The sequence below is a fragment of the Symphalangus syndactylus genome, chromosome 2, assembly GCF_028878055.3.
Source record: "Symphalangus syndactylus isolate Jambi chromosome 2, NHGRI_mSymSyn1-v2.1_pri, whole genome shotgun sequence".
In the NCBI taxonomy this organism is placed as follows: domain Eukaryota; kingdom Metazoa; phylum Chordata; class Mammalia; order Primates; family Hylobatidae; genus Symphalangus; species Symphalangus syndactylus.
The window spans coordinates 63370349-63393724 of record NC_072424.2 but is presented as its reverse complement, the minus strand read 5'-3'; the positions used below and the strand labels follow the sequence as shown (position 1 = coordinate 63393724).

Genomic DNA, 23376 nt, shown 5'->3' with positions numbered 1-23376 from the left:
ACTGGTCTCATTTCTCTCAGCACAGATTAGTTTTGCCTGTATAATTTTTTTATATAAATTGAATCACATAATGTGTACTCCTTTGTGCCTAGCTTCCTTCACTCAGGATAATGCTTTTTTAAAGTTCATCTATGTTTTTGTCTAAATAAGTAGTTTGGGCAAGGCGCAATGTCTCATGCCTGTAATCCCAGCACTTTGGGAGGCCGAGGCAGGTGGATCACTTGAGGTCAGGAGTTCAAGACCAACCTGGGCAACATAGTGAAACCCTGTCTTGACAAAAATACAAAAATTAGCTGGGCGTGTTGGCTCATGCCTGTAATCGCAGCTACTCAGGAGGCTGAGGCAGGAGAATTGTTTGAACTTGAGAGGTGGATGTTGCAGTGAGCCGAGATTGTGCCACTGCACTCCAGCCTGGGTGACAGAGTGAGACTCTGTCTCAAAAGTAAATAAATAAATAAATATGTAGTTTGTTCTTTGCTGAGTGGTATTCCATTGTATGAATACATATATCTTTTAAACTTTATTACTAGGTGCAGACACATTTAAGATTGTTATATCTTCTTAATGAATTTATCCTTTTATCATTATAAAATGCTCCTCTTTTATCTTTGGTAATTTTGAGTCTTGAAGTCTACTTTGTCTGATGTTAGTATAGCCACATCATCTTTCTTTATATTTGAGTGTTCATTTGTATATCTTCTTCTATCTGATTGAAATGTTTAATGTATTTCTAGTAAGCAGCACACAGTTGCTCTCACTTTAAAAAAAACTAATTTAGTAATCTTTGCTTTTTAATTGGTATCTGTAGTACATTTACACTTGATATATTTATTATGTGTTTATTGTTAGGCCTTACATCTTGGTGTTTGTTTTATATTTGTCCTATGTATTCTTTGCCTTTCTTTTTCTCCTTTGCTGCCTTTCTTGAGGTTGAGTATTTTTTAGTATTTTATCTTTCCCATTTTTTTGAGTGTGTTGTTATTTTTTTGATTGATCAGAGATTTTTTTTTTTCATTTATCATAGCCCTAATTTAAAAATATTTTACTGCTTCGGGAGCAATGTAAGAACCTCCGCATACCCAGAGCATCCTCTCCTGCCTATTGTGCTCCTGTTGTTAGGTATTTTAATTCTGCATAGGCTATAAACCCACAGTACATTATTTCTTCACTAGTCATCAGGCTTCTACACATGTGTGGAATGCACACACACATTCATTTTTAAAGGTTCTTACAATTATTGGCATATTTACTGTCCCGGTGCTCTTCATTTCTTTCTGCAGAACCAGGTTTCTAATATTGTTTCTTTCTGCTGAAAGAAATCATTTTCACAGTTCTTGTAATACAAATATGCTGGAGATAAATTTTCTTAGCTTTTGTGTGTCTGGAAAGATGGCATGATCATGGCTCACGAAATACAACCTCAACTTCCTGAGCTCAATCATCCTCTTGCCTCAGCCTCCGAAGTAGCTGGGACTACAGGTGAACACCACCATACCTGGCTAATTTCTTTGTAGAGACTGAGTCTCACTATGTTGCCTAGGCTGGTCTTGAACTCCTGGGCTCAAGCGATCCTCCTGCCTCAGCCTCCCAAAGTGCTGGGATTACAGGCATGAGCCACCACACCTGACCTTTAATCAATTTTGAAAATTCCTGGCTGTCTTTTCAAATATCCTGCCCCATTTTCTCTTCTTTAACAACTCCAGTTGTATGCATGTTAACTCATACAGGAATGGCAATTATATTCTATTGCCTCACAAATCTTATATCCTGTATTCCAGCTTTTTTTTTTTTAACTCCCTTTTTTTCCCCTTTATGTTTCAGTTTGAATGATTAAGAAGTAAAAGGTAAACTCCATATTAACACATCTTGAAATAAAAAGAAAAAGCAAGTGGTATTTTGGCTATCCTAATACTACCATCTTTTATTTTGGAATAAACATTCATTTGTTCAAACTCCATTCTGCCACTAGTTTGCAGCATTCATGATAGAGAGAAATATTGTTTAAAAACATTGATTGGAACTAAGAAAAGTCTTCATTTTTATTTTTATTTAGTAAATCAGATTTCAAAATAATAAAAGACTTTTGGTATAATAAATTAATACAGTATTCTTTAAGGAAACTATTAGAAGTGTGTTTAGTGTTTTGAATTTTAGCAAATTTGTATTGCTATTTATGTATTTACATATTTTCTATTAATGTATAAAAATTGGTTGATTGCATTTCTCTTTTATTGAGTAGTTATCTTATTCTCAAATATTTTTAAAAAACTTAGATGAATTAGATTGCTTCTAATTGCTGCTCTTAGTATTGGCTACAATTAGAATGGGACTATGAAGTTTTTATGAATAGTTTTATATTAAAATTATTTTTTCTTATTCTTTCCCTCATTTGTTAGAGGAATTTAATGATAGAATTTTACGACCAGAATTATCAAACGATGAAATGCTATCTCTTCATGAAGAGTTGCAGAAGATTTATAAAACATACTGTTTGGATGAAAGTATTGACAAAATTAGATTTGATCCCTTCATTGTAGAAGAGATTCAAAGAAGTAAGTCAAAGACGATATGAATGACTTATTTAGCACTCTTACAGTTTTCTCATTTATTTTCTGTTTATTATTGCAGTGGCCATCTGCAGTACATGGGCAGCTGTTATTCTGTTTTACTAATGAGATGAAAGCTTTAAAGAAAAAACTTATTTATACTTTATGTATTTGTCAGAACTAGAGCTTGGTTGGTCTAATTTCTCAATCTAGTGCGTTTCAGTGGAGTTTCAGTAAAACGTTTTAGAACTGTATGTATTTATGCTATTTATAAATAATTTCTACAATAGAATTTTTTTAATAGTTGCTGAAGGCCCATACATAGATGTTGTGAAACTTCAAACTATGAGATGTCTTTTTGAAGCATATGAACATGTTCTTTCCCTTTTGGAGAATGTATTTACTCCTATGTTCTGCCATAGTGATGAGGTAAGTCAAAATATTAACCTTGTTTGAGGATTTTTATACATAATTTAATAGTAGCTTTGATATCATTAGATGAGTGATTCAAATAACAAAATAATTAGAAAAATAAAACAAGATTGCTGGGCATAGTTGCTCACACCTATAATCCCAGCACTTTGGAAGGCTGAGATGGGTGAATCACTTGAGTTCAGGCATTCAAGACCAACCTGGCCAACATGGTGAAACTCCATCTCTTGTAGAAATAGAAGAAATTAGCTGGGCATGGTGGCCACATGCCTGTAATCTCAGTTACTCAGGAGGCTGAGGCAGGAGAATAGCTTGAACCCAGAAGGCCAAGGTTGCAGTGAGCTGAGATCACACCACTGCACTCAAGCCTGGGTGATAGAGCAAGACTCTGTCTCAGTAGAAAACAGAACAAAAAAACCAAGATTAAGAAAGTGAATATTCTTTTTTGCTATGTAATTAAGTGAAGATTAAAAAATAATTGCAAAGGCCAGGCACGGTGGCTCAGGCCTGTACTCACAGCAGTTTGGGAGGCCGAGGCGGGCGGATCACAAGGTCAGGAGATCGAGACTGTCCCGGCTAACACATTGAAAGCCCCTCTCTACTAAAAATACAAAAAACTAGCTGGGTGTGGTGGCGGGCGCCTGTAGTCCCAGCTACTCGGGAGGCTGAGGCAGGAGAATGGCATCAGTCCAGGAGGCGGAGCTTGCAGTGAGCCGAGATTGCACCATTGCACTCCAGCCTGGGCGACAAAGCGAGACTGTCTCAAAATAAATAAATAAATGAATAAATAAAATAATTGCAAAAACAATTATCAGTACCAAAACCTGTTTATATTTATGTAAGTAGATAGATTGGGACCAAATAGGTCTGCCTGGTTTGCCATATGCCTGAGTGGCTTTGTAGTACTGCAGTGATGCAGAAGTCTCATTGTATACACATTATTTACAAACCTGTGGAAATCATCTGCATTTGCAATATTTTCATCTTCACCCTAGTTGACCATATCTGTATTCACTTCATTGAGATAGCTTTTTTTTTCCAAAACTGGAAAGTAGTAAACTAAGGTAACGTGTTTTAATGTTAATTGTAAGTGTAATAAATGATAATTATTATTTGTTATTTTAAAGTATTTCAGACAACTTTTAAGAGGTGCAGAATCACCAACACGCAATTCAAAATTGAACAGGTAGGTTGTATGTTTTGTTTTTGAACTTGCTGATGCCAGTCATTCTATGATAGCCTCATTGTCTTTATTAGCTATTTTTCTGAATGAGTATGTGGTTCCGTTGTTATGTGAGTGGACAAGGCATTTTACTAGTGAATTGTAGAACTGTATTCTATATGGTGATCTGAAAATGCCTGAAATTCTTTTAGAAAAATTTAACGAGATACGTAATATGGGCTTGTTAATCTCATAATGAATATATATTAGTTTTGATTACTGGCTTTATTGGAGACTAGGGACTGAATGCATAAGTGGCATCCACAGATAACTCAGAATTAAACGTTTTAGAGAAAACTTTTTTTTAAGAGTGCTTATTGGGTACAAAAGTGGAGGGATGTTTCTTTCTTTCTTTTTTTTGGCTCTGGAAATCTAAGTGTACAGTTAAATGACCTAAATAAAGGTAATAGAAGAGAAAAGCTTTATCCATTTATAAACTGGATAATTAATGTTCTGATTTGTGTTTGCAAGGTTACATGTACATAATTGATACAGACATCAGTTCTATAAATCTACAGAATAGATTTATAGATTTGCTCTCAACACCTTCCAATAATAAAATGTAGACATAAAATATATGAATAAATATATGTTTTTAGTCACTTAATAGCAAATCAACAATATTCTGAATTTCCAATGAAAGAATGTTAATGGCCAGGCACGGTGGCTCACGCCTGTAATCCCAGCGCTTCGTGAGGCCAAGACGGGTGGATCACTTGAGGTCAGGAGTTTGAGGCCAGCCTGGCCAACGTGGTGAAACCCCATCTCTACTAAAAGTACAAAAATTAGCCAGGCATGGTGGCACATGCCTGTAATTCCAGCTACTTGGGAGGTGAAGCAGAAGAATTGTTCAAGTCCAGGAGGTGGAGGTTGCAATGAGCCGCGATCGTGCTACTGCGCTCCAGCCTGGGTGACAGAGCCAAACTGTCTCAAAAAAAAAAAAAAAAAAAAAAAGTTAAGAAACTCTTTTAACTTATTATATATAAGGTAAATGAATCATTTCATTTACCTTTCATTTTCATTTCTTTTTTTTTTTTTTTTTTTTATTATACTTTAGGGTTTTAGGGTACATGTGCACAATGTGCAGGTTTGTTACATATGTATCCATGTGCCATGTTGATTTCCTGCACCCATCAACTCGTCATTTAGCATTAGGTGTATCTCCTAATGCTGTCCCTCCCCCCTCCCCCCACCCCACAACAGTCCCCGGAGTGTGATGTTCCCCTTCCTGTGTCCATGACTTCTCATTGTTCAATTCCCACCTATGAGTGAGAACATGCGGTGTTTGGTTTTTTGTCCTTGCGATAGTTTGCTGAGAATGATGTTTTCCAGTTTAATCCATGTCCCTACAAAGGACACGAACTCATCATTTTTTATGGCTGCATAGTATTCCATGGTGTATATGTGCCACATTTTCTTAATCCAGTCTATCGTTGTTGGACATTTGGGTTAGTTCCAACTCTTTGCTATTGTGAATAGTGCTGCAATAAACATACGTGTGCATGTGTCTTTATAGCAGCATGATTTATAGTCCTTTGGGTATATACCCAGTAATGGGATGGCTGGGTCAAATGGTATTTCTAGTTCGAGATCCCCGAGGAATCGCCACACTGACTTCCACAATGGTTGAACTAGTTTACAGTCCCACCAACAGTGTAAAAGTGTTCCTATTTCTCCACATCCTCTCCAGCACCGGTTGTTTCCTGATTTTTTAATGATGGCCATTCTAACTGGTGTGAGATGGTATCTCACTGTGGTTTTGATTTGCATTTCTCTGATGGCCAGTGATGATGAGCATTTCTTCATGTGTTTTTTGGCTGCATAAATGTCTTCTTTTGAGAAGTGTCTGTTCATGTCCTCTGCCCACTTTTTGATGGAGTTGTTTGTTTTTTTCTTGTAAATTTGTTTGAGTTCTTTATAGATTCTGGATATTAGCCCTTTGTCAGATGAGTAGGTTGCAAAAATTTTCTCCCATTCTGTAGGTTGCCTGTTCACTCTGATGATAGTTTCTTTTGCTGTGCAGAAGCTCTTTAGTTTAATGAGATCCCATTTGTCGATTTTGGCTTTTGTTGCCATTGCTTTTGGTGTTTTAGACATGAAGTCCTTGCCCACGCCTATGTCCTGAATGGTATTGCCTAGGTTTTCTTGTAGGATTTTAATGGTTTTAGGTCTAACATATAAGTCTTTAATCCATCTTGAATTAACTTTTGTATAAGGTGTAAGGAAGGGATCCAGTTGCAGCTTTCTACATATGGCTAGGCAGTTTTCCCAGCACCATTTATTAAATAGGGAATCCTTTCCCCATTTCTTGTTTTTGTCAGGTTTGTCAAAGATCAGATAGTTGTAGATATGCGGCATCATTTCTGAGGGCTCTGTTCTGTTCCATTGATCTATGTCTCTGTTGTGGTACCAGTACCATGCTGTTTTGGTTACTGTAGCCTTGTAGTATAGTTTAAAGTCAGGTAGCGTGATGCCTCCAGCTTTGTTCCTTTGGCTTAGGATTGACTTGGCAATGCGGGCTCTTTTTTGGTTCCATATGAACTTTAAAGTAGTTTTTTCCAATTCTGTGAAGAAAGTCATTGGTAGCTTGATGGGGATGGCATTGAATCTATAAATTACCTTGGGCAGTATGGCCATTTTCACGATATTGATTCTTCCAACCCATGAGCATGGAATGTTCTTCCATTTGTTTGTATCCTCTTTTATTTCATTGAGCAGTGGTTTGTAGTTCTCCTTGAAGAGGTCCTTCACATCCCTTGTAAGTTGGATTCTTAGGTATTTTATTCTCCTTGAAGCAATTGTGAATGGGAGTTCACTCATGATTTGGCTCTCTGTTTGTCTGTTATTGGTGTACAAGAATGCTTGTGATTTTTGTACATTGATTTTGTATCCTGAGACTTTGCTGAAGTTGCTAATCAGCTTAAGGAGATTTTGGGCTGAGACAATGGGGTTTTCTAGATATACAATCATGTCATCTGCAAACAGGGACAATTTGACTTCCTCTTTTCCTAATTGAATACCCTTTATTTCCTTGTCCTGCGTGATTGCTCTGGCCAGAACTTCCAGCACTATGTTGAATAGGAGCGGTGAGAGAGGGCATCCCTGTCTTGTGCCAGTTTTCAGAGGGAATGCTTCCAGTTTTTGCCCATTCAGTATGATATTGGCTGTGGGTTTGTCATAGATAGCTCTTATTATTTTGAGATACGTCCCATCAATACCTAATTTATTGAGAGTTTTTAGCATGAAGGGTTGTTGAATTTTGTCAAAGGCCTTTTCTGCATCTATTGAGATAATCATATGGTTTTTGTCTTTGGTTCTGTTTATATGCTGGATTACATTTATTGATTTGCGTATGTTGAACCAGCCTTGCATCCCAGGGATGAAGCCCACTTGATCATGGTGGATAAGCTTTTTGATGTGCTGCTGGATTCGGTTTGCCAGTATTTTATTGAGGATTTTTTCATCAATGTTCATCAAGGATATTGGTCTGAAATTCTCTTTTTTGGTTAAGTCTCTGCCAGGTTTTGGTATCAGGACGATGCTGGCTTCGTAAAATGTGTTAGGCAGGATTAGCTCTTTTTCTATCGATTGGAATAGTTTCAGAAGGAATGGTACCAGTTCCTCCTTGTACCTCTGGTAGAATTCGGCTGTGAATCCATCAGGTCCTGGACTCTTTTTGGTTGGTAAGCTATTGATTATTGCCACAATTTCAGAACCTGTTATTGGTCTATTCAGAGATTCAACTTCTTCCTGGTTTAGTCTTGGGAGGGTGTATTTGTCGAGGAATTTATCCATTCTAGATTTTCTAGTTTATTTGCATAGAGGTGTTTGTAGTATTCTCTGATGGTAGATTGTATTTCTGTGGGATCGGTGGTGATATCCCCTTTTTCGTTTTTTATTGCATCTATTTGATTCTTCTCTCTTTTCTTCTTTATTAGTCTTGCTAGCGGTCCATCAATTTTGTTGATCTTTTCAAAAAACCAGCTCCTGGATTCATTAATTTTTTGAAGGGTTTTTTGTGTCTCTATTTCCTTCAGTTCTGCTCTGATTTTAGTTATTTCTAGCCTTCTGCTAGCTTTTGAATGTGTTTGCTCTTGCTTTTCTAGTTCTTTTAATTGTGATGTTAGGGTGTCAATTTTGGATCTTTCCTGCTTTCTCTTGTGGGCATTTAGTGCTATAAATTTCCCTCTACACACTGCTTTGAACGTGTCCCAGAGATTCTGGTGTGTTGTGTCTTTGTTCTCGTTGGTTTCAAAGAACATCTTTATTTCTGCCTTCATTTCACTATGTACCCAATAGTCATTCAGGAGCAGGTTGTTCAGTTTCCATGTAGTTGAGCGGTTTTGAGTGAGTTTCTTAATCCTGAGTTCTAGTTTGATTGCACTGTGGTCTGAGAGACAGTTTGTTATAATTTCTGTTCTTTTACATTTGCTGAGGAGAGCTTTACTTCCAACTATGTGGTCAATTTTGGAATAGGTGTGGTGTGGTGCTGAAAAAAATGTATATTCTGTTGATTTGGGGTGGAGAGTTCTGTAGATGTCTATTAGGTCCACTTTATGTAGAGCTGAGTTCAATTCCTGGATATCCTTGTTAACTTTCTGTCTCGTTGATCTGTCTAATGCTGACAGTGGGGTGTTAAAATCTCCCATTATTATTGTGTGGGAGTTTAAGTCCCTTTGTAGGTCACTGAGGACTTGCTTTATGAATCTGGGTGCTCCTGTGTTGGGTGCATATATATTTAGGATAGTTAGCTCTTCTTGTTGAATTGATCCCTTTACCATTATGTAATGGCCTTCTTTGTCTCTTTTGATCTTTGTTGGCTTAAAGTCTATTTTATCAGAGACTAGGATTGCAACCCCTGCCTTTTTTTGATTTCCAGTTGCTTGATATATCTTCCTCCATCCCTTTATTTTGAGTCTATGTGTGTCTCCGCACGTGAGATGGGTTTCCTGAATACAGCACACTGATGGGTCCTGACTCCTTATCCAGTTTGCCAGTCTGTGTCTTTTGATTGGAGCATTTAGCCCATTTACATTTAACGTTAATATTGTTATGTGTGAATCTGATCCTGTCATTATGATGTTAGTTGGTTATTTTGCTCATTAGTTGCTATAGTTTCTTCCTAGCCTCGATGGTCTTTACAGTTTTGCATGTTTTTGCAGTGGCTGGTACCGGTTGTTCCTTTCCATGTTTAGTGCTTCCTTCAGGAGCTCTTTTAGGGCAGGCCTGGTGGTGACAAAATCACTCAGCGTTTGCTTGTCTGTAAAGTATTTTATTTCTCCTTCACTTATGAAGCTTAGTTTGGCGGGATAGGAAATTCTGGGTTGAAAATTCTTTTCTTTAAGAATGTTGACTATCGGCCCCCACTCTCTTCTGGCTTGTAGAGTTTCTGCTGAGAGATCAGCTGTTAGTCTGATGGGCTTCCCTTTGTGAGTAACCCGACCTTTCTCTCTGGCTGCCCTTAACATTTTTTCCTTCATTTCAACTTTGGTGAATCTGACAATTATGTATCTTGGAGTTGCCCTTCTCGAGGAGTATCTTTGTGGCGTTCTCTGTATTTCCTGAATCTGAATGCTGGCCTGCCTTGCTAGATTGGGGAAGTTCTCCTGGATAATATCTTGCAGAGTGTTTTCCAACTTGGTTCCATTCTCCCCGTCATTTTCAGGTACACCAATCCGACGTAGGTTTGGTCTTTTCACATAGTCCCAAATTTCTTGGAGGCTTTGTTCATTTCTTTTCATTCTTTTTTCTCTAAACTTCCCTTCTCTCTTCATTTCATTCATTTCATCTTCTATCAGCGATACCCTTTCTTTCAGTTGATCGCATCTGCTACTGAGGCTTCTGCAATCTTCGCGTAGTTCTCGAAACTTGGCTTTCAGCTCCATCAGCTCCTTGAAGCCCTTCTCTCCATTGGTTATTCTAGTTATCCATTCTTCTAATTTTTTTTCAAAGTTTTTAACTTCTTTGCTATTGTTTTGAATTTCCTCTCGTAGCTCAGAGTAGTTTGATCGTCTGAAGCCTTCTTCTCTCAACTCATCAAAGTCATCCTCCATCCAGCTTTGTTCCGTTGCTGGTGAGGAACTGCGTTCCTTTGGAGGAGGAGAGGTGCTCTGTTTTTTAGAGTTTCCAGTTTTTGTGCTCTGTTTTTTCCCCATCTTTGTGGTTTTATCTACTTTTTGTCTTTGCTGATGGTGATGTACAGATGGGTTTTTGGTGTGGATGTCCTTTGTGTTTGTTAGTTTTCCTTCTACCAGACAGGACCCTCAGCTGCAGGTCTGTTGGAGTTTACTAGAGGTCCACTCCAGACCCTGTTTGGCTGGGTGTCAGCAGTGGTGGCTGCAGAGCAGTGGATTTTCGTGAGACCACAAATTCAGCTGTCTGATAGTTCCTCTGAAAGTTTTGTCTCAGAGGAGTACCCGGTTGAATGAGGTGTCAGTCTGTCCCTACTGGGGGGGTGCCTCCCAGTTAGGCTGCTCAGGGGTGAGGGACCCACTTTAGGAGGCAGTCTGTCCGTTCTCAGATATCCAGCTGCGTGCTGGGAGAACCACTACTCTCTTCAAAGCTGTCAGTCAGACAGGGACATTTAAGTCTGTGGAGGTTCTTGCTGAGTTTTTGTTTGTCTGTGTCCTGCCCCCAGAGGTGGAGCCTACAGAGGCAGGCAGGCCTCCTTGAGCTGTGGTGGGCTCCACCCAGTTCGAGCTTCCTGGCTGCTTTGTTTACCTAAGCAAGCCTGGGCAATGGCGGGCGCCCCTCCCCCAGCCTCGCTGCCGCCTTGCAGCTTGATCTCAGACTGCTGTGCTAGCAAACAGCGAGACTCCGTGGGCATAGGACCCTCCGAGCCAGGTGCGGGACACAATCTCCTAGTGTGCCGTTTTCCAGGCCCGTTGGAAAAGCGCAGTATTAGGATGGGACTGACCGGATGTTCCAGGTGCCGTCTGTTTCCCCTTTCTTTGACTAGGAAAGGGAACTCCCTGACCCCTTGCGCTTCCCGAGTGAGGCAATGCCTTGCCCTGCTTTGGCTCGCACACAGTGCGCTTCACCAAGTGTCTTGCACCCACTGTTAGGCACTCCCTAGTGAGATGAAACCGGTACCTCAAGCAGAATTGCAGAAATCACCCGTCTTCTGTGTCGCTGGGGCTGGGAGCTGGAGACCGGAGCTGTTCCTATTCGGCCATCTTGGCTCCACCTCTCACTCATTTTCATTTCTAATCATTTCATTTACCTTATACGTGTACAAAATTGACACAAACATCTCGACACCTTCCAATTTGAGCAAGTGTCTAATAAACATACAAATAAATTGGATATGTACTACAAAGAGAAAAGTAAGTAAGTCAAGAAATGGGGCAGTGTTTTAGATAGTACAAGGAAAAATGCGAAAACCTTAGCCACGAGGAGAATATATTGTATTTGTTGACATAACCAAGTGTTATGGGAATAGATGTTTTTTTGAATGTTGAATATTAATTCTGATTTAATGCCTCAGTAGAAGTAGTATACATGTAGTAAGTTTTCTGAAAGGTAGAAATACCTTTAGGATTATTTGCAAAAATACCTCTTTTGAACTTTTTCCTAAGAATTTATATGTTACAGCCGTGAAACTTAGACTTTATTTAACAGAAATCATATTCATGCTATTTAAAATAGCATTCTTTGCCCAGGCCACATTCCTTTTCTTGCATTTGAATTCTTTTCCAAGGAGTTTCCTCAAATGTACTGGCATACTTGAGAAGCAGGTAGAATTTATCCTTGTTTATAGACATAAGATGTTTGGAGTTTCATACCAGGTCATGGAGCTAATGACATGCCCTTTTCTAGGACCATTTAAGGGGAAGTGGTTCTGTGACCTTAAAAGCCTGCTTTGGTAGATGGCCGGGCGTGGTAGCTCATGCCTGTAATCCCAACAATTTGGGAGGCCGAGGCAGGCAGATCACCTCAGGTCAGGAGTTGGCCTGGCCAACATGGTGAAACCCCGTCTCTGCTAAAAATGCAAAAATTAGTCGAGTGTAGTGGAACACACCTGTGATCCCAGCTACTTGGGAGGCTGAGGCAGGAGAATCACTTGAACCCAGAAGGCAGAGGTTACAGTGAGCTGAGATGGCACCACTGCACTCCAGCCTGGGCAACTAAGACTCTGCCTCAATTAAAATAAAATAAAATAATAAAATAAAATAAAATAAAATAAAATAAAATAAATAAAAGTAAATACTTGCTTTGTGGTTAAATCTAAGTCAAGGTCGTAACTTCAGAGATGAAAAGCCTTCTTGGCTACTTTTAGAACACTTGATTATTTTCAGCATATTAAGGTACTAATTTTGTTGGCTTTAAAATATAAAAAAGACAGGTTATATGGGTTCTTTTCATTCTGGATACTGATTATGACTTTTTAAAGTATGTTTTTCTTTATGGTGATCTGATTTTAATAGTTAACTATCAGTCTTGTCAGGACTCTGCTTCTGTGATACTTAATGATTTATTTACCTATATATAATAAGTTAAAAGTTTCTTAACATTCTTTCATTAGAAATTTAGAATAGCTTTGTTAATTTGCTATTACATGACTTAAATTACATAAAATATGTATTTATATATTTTATGTCTACATTTTATATTTTCAAAATAAAATTCTAATGCATATTATTTATCATGTTCTTTGTTTCATTGTACACTTAAAGTACAACTTTTGTTTTTTAATATTTAGAGATCTTTTGTTAAGTGTGCTTCTTAGCTTAAAACATATTTTTTTACTCAAGCTAAAAACATGTGAAGCATAAATGATTCTGTCTAACATGAACACAAATTTAATGTTGGAAAATACGGGTTTGTTTTTTTGTGCCAGGTTTTTGTTGGCTCAGTCTCTGCATACTTTCCACTGTATGAAAGAAATGGTATGCCTAAGGACAAAGAAAAGACAGAATTATTTCTGGATATTTAATTTCTAAGAACCTTTTTTAATTATGTAGAAAAAAGTCAGTTATTTCCTGATATATTTAATTTTTTTCCATGTCACCCAAGAGAAAACATATTTAATTTTTAAGAACCGTTTTTAGTAATGTAGACTTCATCCAAACACAAAAGACAGCTATGTGCATTTATCTTACCTTTCTCACCTTATTCATGAGGATTTCTTCCCTTTGCAAAAATGAATGTTATACACCTGTGTAACTTCTGAAGCTTTTAAATTTTGTTTTGTGTTCTAAAATGAAATTTATGTAATATCTGGGCTTTCTTTCTTTCCTCTCCTTATATAATTTCACATACCTGTTATTGCAGAGGTAGCCTAAGTTTGGATGATTTTCGGTAAGTCTTGAGCATGTGATTGTTTTCAGTATTAAATGTTTTTAGAAAGTACATTGTGAACATCCTAATACAAATAAAAAGGAAAAAAATGGAACACTGTGGTAGTGACTGCCATTATATCCTAGTTATTTAGGATAATCTTTTAAAATGAATGCCTACTTTTATTCTAGATATCTCCTTTTTGAAATAACATGATATGTCATCATAAAATAAAAACGTCCTGATATTTTAAAGATATTTTCATTATTTAATTTGTCAGTATCTTGTTTTTTAAGGCTGTTGACTCATTTTTGTTCTTGTTGATTTTGCTAAATTAATTTTAGAATTATGTTTAAAGAACCTTTTTTTTTAAGTAAGAAGTATAATGTTTCTGTATTTCTGGGCATAATCACAAGTGAGAGTTTTTAAATTTCATATTTCAACAACCCCCATTGTTTTGTAATATCAATGTTGTAGAGACTAGAATAAACTATCTAGAGTCTAGAGATTTTAAAAATATTTTGTTAACATTTTTAGTGTTTTTTGTTTGTTTGTTTGTTTTTTGAGACGGAGTTTTCATTCTTGTCGCCCAGGCTGGAGTGCAATGGCGCGATCTCGGCTCACCGCAATCTCCGCCTCCCGGGTTCAAGCGATTCTCCTGCCTCAGCCTCCCAAGTAACTGGGATTACAGGCATGCGCCTCCACGCCCGGCTAATTTTTTTTTTTTTTTTTTTTTTTGAGATGGAGTCTCGCTCTGTCACCCGGGCTGGAGTGCAGTGGCGCGATCTCGGCTCACTGCAAGCTCCGCCCTCCGGGTTCACGCCATCCTCCTGCCTCAGCCTCTCTGAGGAGCTGGGACTACAGGCGCCCACCACCACACCCGGCTAATTTTTTGTATTTTTTAGTAGAGACGGGGTTTCGCTGTGGTCTCGATCTCCTGACCTCGTAATCCGCCTGCCTCGGCCTCCCAAAGTGCTGGGATTACAAGCGTGAGCCACCGCGCCCGGCCCTAATTTTGTATTTTTAGTAGAGACGGGGTTTCTCCGTGTTGGTCAGGCTGATCTCGAACTCCTGACCTCAGGTGATCCACCCGCCTCGGCCTCCCAAAGTGCTAGGATTACAGGCGTGAGCCACTGCGCCCAGCCAACATTTTTATGTCTTGGGAATTTTTTTTTTTTAATCAAGGACAATTGTGTCTACAATTCTGGATTAAAAAAAAAACCTAATTGTATGTTTGTTTAGATAAAATAATCTAGTTTAAGTACCGCTTTTACTGCTTACTACTTATTATTAGTGTTTTTCCAGAAGTTTGATTTACTTCTTGGGTGTGTGTAAAATACACATTACTACCTATTGGTGTATTTGAAACTTGATTAATTTTCTTTCTGTAATTGTATTATTTCAGTAGATAACTTAATTTTCCTCATAAATAATAGCTTATTAGGAGTAATAGCTATACACTTGAGCATTCAAAACAAACTTTCTCGGATTTTAAAAGTCATTTTTATTTGGATATCTGTTGTAAGAGCAGTATTACCTAGTGAACATGACTTTATTTTATTTTATATATTTTTTCGAGATGGAGCCTCACTCTGTCACCCAGGCTGGAGTGCAGTGGCGCGATCTTGGCTCACTGCAACCTCTGCCTTTAGGGTCCAAGTGATTCCCCTGCATCAGCCTTCCTAGTAGCTGGGATTATAGGTGCCTGCCACCTCGCCCGGCTAATTTTTGTATTTTCAGTACAGACGCAGTTTCGCCATGTTGGCCAGGCTGGTCTTGAACTCCTGACCTCAGGTGATCTGCCTGCCTTGGCCTCCCAAAGTGCTGGGATTACAGGTGTGAGCCACTGTGCCTGGCCTTGAGCATGACTTTTAAATTGGATAAAAGTTACGGTTTTAATTGCTGAAACATTGGGTAGTAGGCTAACGGACATTTTTGCTACTTGTAGCTTATTTGTTTTGTTGCTTTTCAGCTATTTCTGCTTTCAGAAATTCAGCTTAAAAAAAATGGCAAAACCAACATTTAATATTTATGGCAGAGCAGACTGCTTCCTCGGGCTACATTTGCTTTTATCCCTATGCTCATTGCTAACCTTTCCCTTTGGCACTATTCTTTTTCTTAAAGTTCCATCTGAAAATGAAGTACTGAGAAAGTAATAGTTTAATGTCTTTTTCTGTTGCATAATTTTAGTCCAGTTACTCTAAAGGGATGTTTTTGGTTTTGAACAGATCTTAAGCATTTTTTTATTTCAAAATATTGCAATAAGAACTATATTCCACTAGGGGGCTCTCATCTTTTAAAAATTTTAATCCTGTTAATATTTTGAAGTTAATACTAGGTAAACTTTGAGTGTTTATAAATAAATATTGTCCTATTTATTCATCCACCAAATTTAAACTTTTAAAATACTGTGTCATTTTTGACTTCTGAGATGTTGATACTTAATCCGTGTATGAAAACTCCAAAAGTTATGTTAGCTATATCTTTAGTTTATCATTTTCAAAACTGTTTTTCTTTTTTTTAATAATGGTTTTCAATAAACTAGACTGTTGCAATAATTTTCTATGTACTTGATACATTTTTGTTTAATATTCAGGAACACACAGAAAAGGGGAGAATCATTTGGAATCAGCAGAATAGGTAGCAAAATTAAAGGAGTATTCAAAAGTACCACAATGGAGGGAGCTATGTTGCCTAATTATGGTGTAGCTGAAGGTGAAGATGATTTTGTAAGTAAAATGTATCAATTTGACTTATTTATAACTTCAGACTTACTATAACATAAAAATTAGATATACTCATTATTTTCCTTTTTTTAGAGAATCTGTATTCTGTTTAATACTTTACCTTTATCTTCTTACTTCAGACTTCCTTTGTATTTCTCATTCTTTCATCAGTTGTGATAGTTTCATGACGTGAATCTAATTTTTAAAATTCCTGAGAACTGTGTTATTGCTTATTAAGGCAGAATGGTTCCTGCTCAGCTGAGATACTTCTAATAGTCAAACAGTTTACCGTCTTTTGGTTAAGCTTCAAATTCTGATGTTACCTTTTTCCCACTATGTGCTCCAGGTATACAGTTGCTAATAGATGCTCTAACTCCTTGCTTACTTAAACTACGGTCTGTTGACAAGCAGCATTGGCATTACCTGGGAGCTTGTATAAATACAGAATCTCAGGCACTATCCTAGACTTACTGAATCAGTTTGCATTTTAACAAGATTTCCAGTTGACTTATATGCACATTTTACTTACCATCCTATTTTATTTCTCTGTATCTTTGTCTTGCTTGAAATGCCCTTCATTTGTGTATTGACCTAGAAAATTCATATGCATCCTTCAAAATGCAGCTGTTCCCCATAAACCTTTACCCAAATCCCCAAGTTGAACTGAACATTTCCTCCTTTTGTGTCCCTATTATATCATATGTTAAAGCTTATACCATAATGTATTTCAAGTTATGTGTTTATGATTGTCTTTCCTATCACATAGTCCCATAAAGGCAAGTATTGTCTCATTTGTACTTTTTATTTTTATTGAATAGAGATCTTGAATTCTCATTTTGCCTTTTAATGACCCTGGGCACTGGGGATGAAAAGATGATTAAGACGTAGACCTCGGCTTTAAGAAATTCACTAACTTGGGTATAAAAGGGGTGTTTAGTACTGATTGGATTGATGATGACCAAGAGGGAGGAAAGGTGGGGAGACAGGAGTAAACCCTTTTGTTTACCCCTTCCTTTTGACCTTTGTCCCATTGCCTTGATGTAAGGGTCACTGATTCTTCATAATAATTTAAATGGAATAAAATCTTATTTAAACCTTTTTTTATTAATTCAAATAAAGCAGTTTTTTAATGCCTTTATTTTTTCCCTATAAGTGTGAGTAGTATTTTTTTTTTTTTTTTTTTTTTGAGACGGAGTCTTGCTCTGTCACCCAGGCTGGAGTGCAGTGGCATGATCTCAGCTCACTGCAACCTCTGCCTCCCAGGCTCCTGCCTCAGCCTCCTGAGTAGCTGGGATTACAGGTGCCCGCCACCACGCCCAGCTAATTTTTGTATTTTTTTTGGTAAAGATGGGGTTTCACCATGTTGGCCAGGCTGGTCTGAACTGCTGACCTCGTGATCCACCCACCTGTAGTCCCAAAGTGTTGAGACTACAGGTGTGAACCACTTGCACCCAGCCTTGGTGTGGGTAGTATTTTTATGCTGGGTGTGGTGGCTCACATTTGTAATCTCAGTACTTTGGGAAGCTGAGGCAGGAGGATTGCTTGTGCCAAGGAGTTCAAGACCAGCCTGGGCAACATGGTGAGACCCTGTCTTTACAAAAATTAAAAAATTAGCTGGGTGTGATGGTGCGCAACTGCAGTTGTAGCTACTTGGGATGATCACTTGAGCTCAGGAGGTCAAGGCTGCAGTGAGCCATGTTTGTGTCACTGTACTCCAGCCTGGGTAGCAGAATAAAAGCCCGTCTCAAAAAAAAAAAAAAACAAAAATTGTGGATAGAAGAAAGTAGATCAGAGAAAGTCTTTTTCAAAATAATGTTTATGTTTTCTAATTTTAAGCATATTCTCAGTTTTTTAATAATATAGAACAGTGGAAAAAATTTAAATGCCACATACATGCATAATCTACCACCCAGTAACCACTTCTATTAATACTTTGGTGATTTTCTTTAAAAAAAAAAAAAAAAAAACCTTTCTCTTTTCACCCCTGTAGACTACATTTTATACATATAGTTTGCTATCTTTTCTGTCTATTCGATATTATAACAAAAGTACTTAACCGTGTTATTATGAACTTTTAAAACATAATTTTTTGTGGAGGAAGATGTATTTTTTATTTTTTGCCTTCCCAATTGCTTGATACACAAGCTGTACTTTAGCCTCAGGAATAGGAGGCTATCTTTAAAAAAGCTGAGAGAGTTTGCTTTGTTTTGTAGTGACCCAAGGAAGAAGGAAATTCTTTTATTATTATTATTATTATACTTTAAGTTTTAGGGTACATGTGCACAAGGTGCAGGTTTATTACATATGTATACATGTGCCATGTTGGTGTGCTGCACCCATTAACTCATCATTTGGCATTAGGTATATCTCCTATTGCTATCCCCCGCCACCCCACCAAGAAGGAAATTCTTGATTGGGATTAAAGATAGTCGTAACAGAAAGTTGGAGAAGCAGGCAAACTAATGTCTAATACTATCAAGGGAAAACTCAGGGACAGTAAGGTGCTAACGCAGACTAAGATGATGCCATTTAGGATTTAGAAGACACTGTGCTAGTTCTAAGCTGTGGGACCTTGGGGAATCCTCTTTGTCTTGTTTAGGAAGTTGAGGGAAAAGAGAAGTTTCCAGTTTCACTGCCGAGTGATCCTAAATTGGTTTGTGATCCTAAGTTGGACATTTAGGATGTCTCATTGGAGACTTAGGAGACATTATCTTGAACTCCTGACCCAGGTGATCCACCCACCTTGGCCTCCCAAAGTGCTGGGATTACAGGTGAGAGCCATCGTGCCCAGCCTGACATTATCTTTCAGAACCCTTGTTGTGATCATTTGGCAGCAGTGCCTACTTGCTCTGTGTTTCCCAGGCTAGTCTCAAACTCCTGGGCCCAAGCAATCCTCCCACTTCAGCCTCTGAAAGTGTTGGGATTACAGGCGCTGTCCCCAGCCTATTATATTTTCATATACAGATGATGTAAGAAAATTTGGAGTTGATGCTAGTAACTTGTTAGTTTTTAACTTTTTACCTTTACTTTTTCAGTAGAAAATTTAATATCACCTAGCTTTCAGGGTCTTAAAAATTATCAATTGATATGGGCATATTACTTTATATTTGTATTTCATATGCTATAGTTCTAAAGGTATTGGGAATATTAAATTCATCCTGGTAATTTTTTTCCAGATTGAAGAAGGTATTGTTGTAATGGAAGATGATTCTCCAGTGGAGGCTGTGAGCACACCTAATACTCCCCGAAACCTTGCTGCATGGAAAATTAGCATTCCATATGTAGACTTTTTTGAGGATCCTTCCTCTGAAAGGAAGGAGAAAAAAGAAAGAATTCCTGTGTTTTGTATTGACGTTGAAAGAAATGATAGAAGAGCAGGTAGGAAGCTTTCTGAACACCTTTCTTAAAAGATGCCCATGAATGAGTCTGTTGTTATCAGGTATGATAAACATTTTGCCACTTCTAACTAACAAATATGGCTGCATATCCAAAAGAGAAGTGTCCAGAACAGAAAATTGAAAGAAAGCTTAGGATGTCCTAGGTTATCTTCATAGCAGTTAACTAATTAACTTGATTAACACTTATTGAGTGATGCCTGCTAGACACCTGACAGTCCATCAGGCATTCAATGTAATGTTCTTTTAATGATTTTGTTGCTGTCATTAGCCATTGCACTTACTTATCATTAATCCATATAGCACTATATCAGGTATTATTCTAGTTTAATTAAGACAGTGTTTTCTCTCACCCATTTTGTGGGCTAATTAGAATTGCGGAAAATATGGCCAGGCATGGTGGCTCACGCCTGTAATCGCAGTACTTTGGGAGGCCAAGGCAGGTGGATTACCTGAGGTCAGGAGTTTGAGACCCGCCTGGCCCACATGGCAAAACCCTTTATCTACTAAAAATACAAAAATTAGCCCTGCCTGGTGGTGCGTGCCTGTAGTCCCGGCTACTCTGGAGGCTGAGGCATGAAGATCGCTTCAATCTGGGAGGTGGAGGTTGCAGTGAGTCGAGATCGTGTGACTCCACTCCAGCCTGGGAGAAAGAGTGAGACCCTGCCTCCAGAAAAAAAGAACTGATGAAAATATGGTTAAAACTTTACAAGTTTTCTTCATGTTTTGCCATATTTTTTCTTTAGGTTATTTCAGATATAGACTGTAATAGAGACCAGGGTTAACAGCATCTGTAGCAGGATAAACAGTCACCACTTTAAAGTCCTACTTGTAACTTGGTAAAAAGAAATCGAATTAAAAAATAAAATAGTCACCACTTTGCACTTTTTCCAAGAAGTGGGGCAGTGAGTGTAACGAAAAGCACCACATTTTGAGAATGATGAGCAGAAAATAAAGTTGAGCTCAAGAAGAGGGAATTATGAGGAAAGAAGGAAAAAAAGTGGCAATGTTAGAAAGTGGTTTTGAGAGGATAACTAAGTAGTAGTGTGAAGATCAGTGCTAATTATTCTTACTTATTTTTCAAAAAGTATTAGGTTTTCTGATTTTCCTCAGAAGTTGATCCTGTTTCAAGAACATGAGACATAGGAATTGGGAGGGAAGAATGCCCAGACTAGCTAGTTATAATTTTTCCTGTCATAACTAAATATCAGGCAGCATCTTTTTCTGTCCAGGTCTTAGACCATACTGCCTGATTTTGCTGGAGTTGCTGTTCAGTCTTAGTAGTTGCTGTTCTTTCACATTCTGACAGGTGGACAGCTAAACCATTGTCAATAATAGAGTCAAATTTCCATTTCAAACTTAGTTGTGTTTGGAATATAGTTTTGTTTTTGCTTTAGGACAACTATTTTTAATTTGTATGCTTTATCTTAAAAGGTTAATCATTTAACATAAATTATAATAATTCATGGCTCAGTAATTAAAAAATAAAAACCAAAAAATCTTAAAACTTTTATTTTATTTTTTAATTTAATTTTTTTTCTTTTTGAGAGAGGGTCTTTCTTTGTTTCCCAAGCTGGTGTGCAGTGGCATGACTGTGGCTCACTACAGCCTCAACTTCCCAGGTTCAAGCGACCCTCTCACCTCAGCCTCCTGAGTAGCTGGGACTATAGGTGCATGTCACCACACCCAGCTAATTTTAAAATTTTTTTGTAGAGAAAGGATCTCACTATGTTGCTGAGGCTGGTCTCAAACTCCTGGGCTCAAAGCGGTCTTCCTGCCTTGGCCTCCCAAAGTACTGGGATTACAGGCGTGAGCCACTGTGCTGGGCCAAAAGCTTGTATTTTAAAGATAATTTTTGTCAACAGTGCTGCAGACTTCTACTGTCAATGTAATGTGCTCTTAGAAACCATGATCTATGAGGGAGAAAAAAGTGTATAATTTAGTATATTGATTTTGTACGGGTAACAAAATAACAATTTCAGCATTAGAAACCTAGCCTAAATATACTATGGATCTTTTAAGACCAATGTTGAAGAAGAAAACTACGATTTGCTTTATATGTTGTGATCAGGTTGGTTTTTTCTAAATAGAAGGAAGTGTTGTTTTGGATGATTGTGGTATTGGTTCACTTGATCTACTGCATTCTCAAATCTATGGTAGACTGATGGTAGATGTTAACAATAACAGTTAACATTTATGAGGTATTTACTCTGTTCTATGCACTGTACAGAAGTGCTTTATGTGGATTATTTTATGTGATAGACACAATTATTGTTATTCTACATCTAAGCAATGTAAGGTACAGTGGTGTTATTTGTTCAAGGCCACATAGTACATGGGGGCAGGGTTAACTGGGATTAGAATAGGCAGTCTGATTCCAGACTTACTCTTTAAACCATTACTGTGTGCTGCCCAATTTAATAGCCACTAGGTGCATGTGGTAATTAAAATCAAATTAAATTGTATTAAAATTTCAGTTCTTTAGTTGCATTAGCTGCCTCGCAAGTACTCAGCAGCAACATGTGGCTAGTAGCTACTATATTAATGCAGATCCATGGAGCATCTTCGTAACTGCAGAAAGTTCTATTGGATAGTACTGCTCTATACTATATTAAATTAGGACAATATGGTAAATATTTGAGAAACCCCAAATCAATAAAAAAACTCTTATGAAATACATCATTTTGGTGATATTTTAAAAATAATCATAATTGCATGATATTTTAAAGTTTCTCTCAGCTCTGATTCTGTTATAGAAAAAGTATATTTGAGATAACTTCATAAATAGATGAAATTTATCAGTCACAAAATGTGTTAATAATGTTATGCCAAAAATAACAAATTATGACTGTGGAATAATGTCCAGCTTTCTATTCTTTTTTTTTTTTTTTTTTTTTTTGAGACAGAGTCTCGCTGTGTTGCCCAGGCTGGAGTGCAATGGCACAATCTCGGCTCGCTGCAACCTCTGCCTCTTGAGTTCAAGCGATTCTCCTGTCTCAGCCTCCTGAGTAGCTGGGACTACAGACGCCTGCCACCACACTTGGCTAATTTTTGTATTTTTAGTAGAAGCAGGGTTTCACCATGTTGGCCAGACTGGCCTTGAACTCCTGACCTCAAATGATCCATCCACCTTGGCCTCCCAAAGTGCTGGGATTATAGGCATGAGCCACTGTGTCCAGCCAGCTTTGTATTCTTAATGTTTTAAATATGGCATTCTTTCAGGGTTTTGAAATTATTTGTTACTCAGTGTGTGTGTGTACTCAATTTACAGTTGGACACGAGCCTGAACATTGGTCTGTCTATAGAAGATATCTTGAATTCTATGTACTTGAATCAAAACTAACAGAATTTCATGGTATGTTATTCTTTTTGGATAAAACATTACATTTCAGCTTTAGCATTCTTTAAAGCTATGACACCAGATTAATTTTTTTATTTTAAGTAATTGAAATACAAGAAATACAATACTGATGCTTATGTACACTTTTATTGATAACGGAAATGTATTGTTTATCTTCTTATTTTTATTTATCTGTATATTTAAAGTTCTTGCAATGTACGTTTATGCTTTTTTTAATAAAATCAAAATTTAATAATAGCTATTTTAAAACTATATTTTAGAAAGGGTTCTCTATTTACTCTTTTTTGTTCTTCCTGTCTCATCAATGTATTTATTTTGATTAATATCAGGGATATAGTTATAAAGATTTTCCAGCTTTTTTTTTTTTTTGTATTTAGCTTGGTGAATTTTATTTGTGTGTTCTAAATCTTTTTAT

At 37.5% G+C, this 23376-nt stretch overlaps 1 protein-coding gene across 21 annotated transcripts in view; it reads left to right on the top strand.

Annotated features, from left to right (window-relative positions):
* SNX14 (sorting nexin 14) overlaps positions 1-23376 on the top strand; it is a 105498-nt gene that overhangs the window by 54698 nt on the left and 27424 nt on the right. For 11 of the 21 annotated variants that reach the window (XM_055257719.2, XM_055257697.2, XM_055257678.2 and 8 more), the window contains 7 exons: positions 2397-2552; positions 2851-2975; positions 4106-4164; positions 13474-13500; positions 16076-16208; positions 19382-19583; positions 22872-22955. In XM_055257719.2, coding sequence (XP_055113694.1) covers positions 2397-2552; positions 2851-2975; positions 4106-4164; positions 13474-13500; positions 16076-16208; positions 19382-19583; positions 22872-22955 — 786 coding nt within the window. The remainder of the gene's footprint in view (positions 1-2396; positions 2553-2850; positions 2976-4105; positions 4165-13473; positions 13501-16075; positions 16209-19381; positions 19584-22871; positions 22956-23376) is intronic. The other 10 variants (XM_055257688.2, XM_063618949.1, XM_063618942.1 and 7 more) reach the window with 1 other exon arrangement.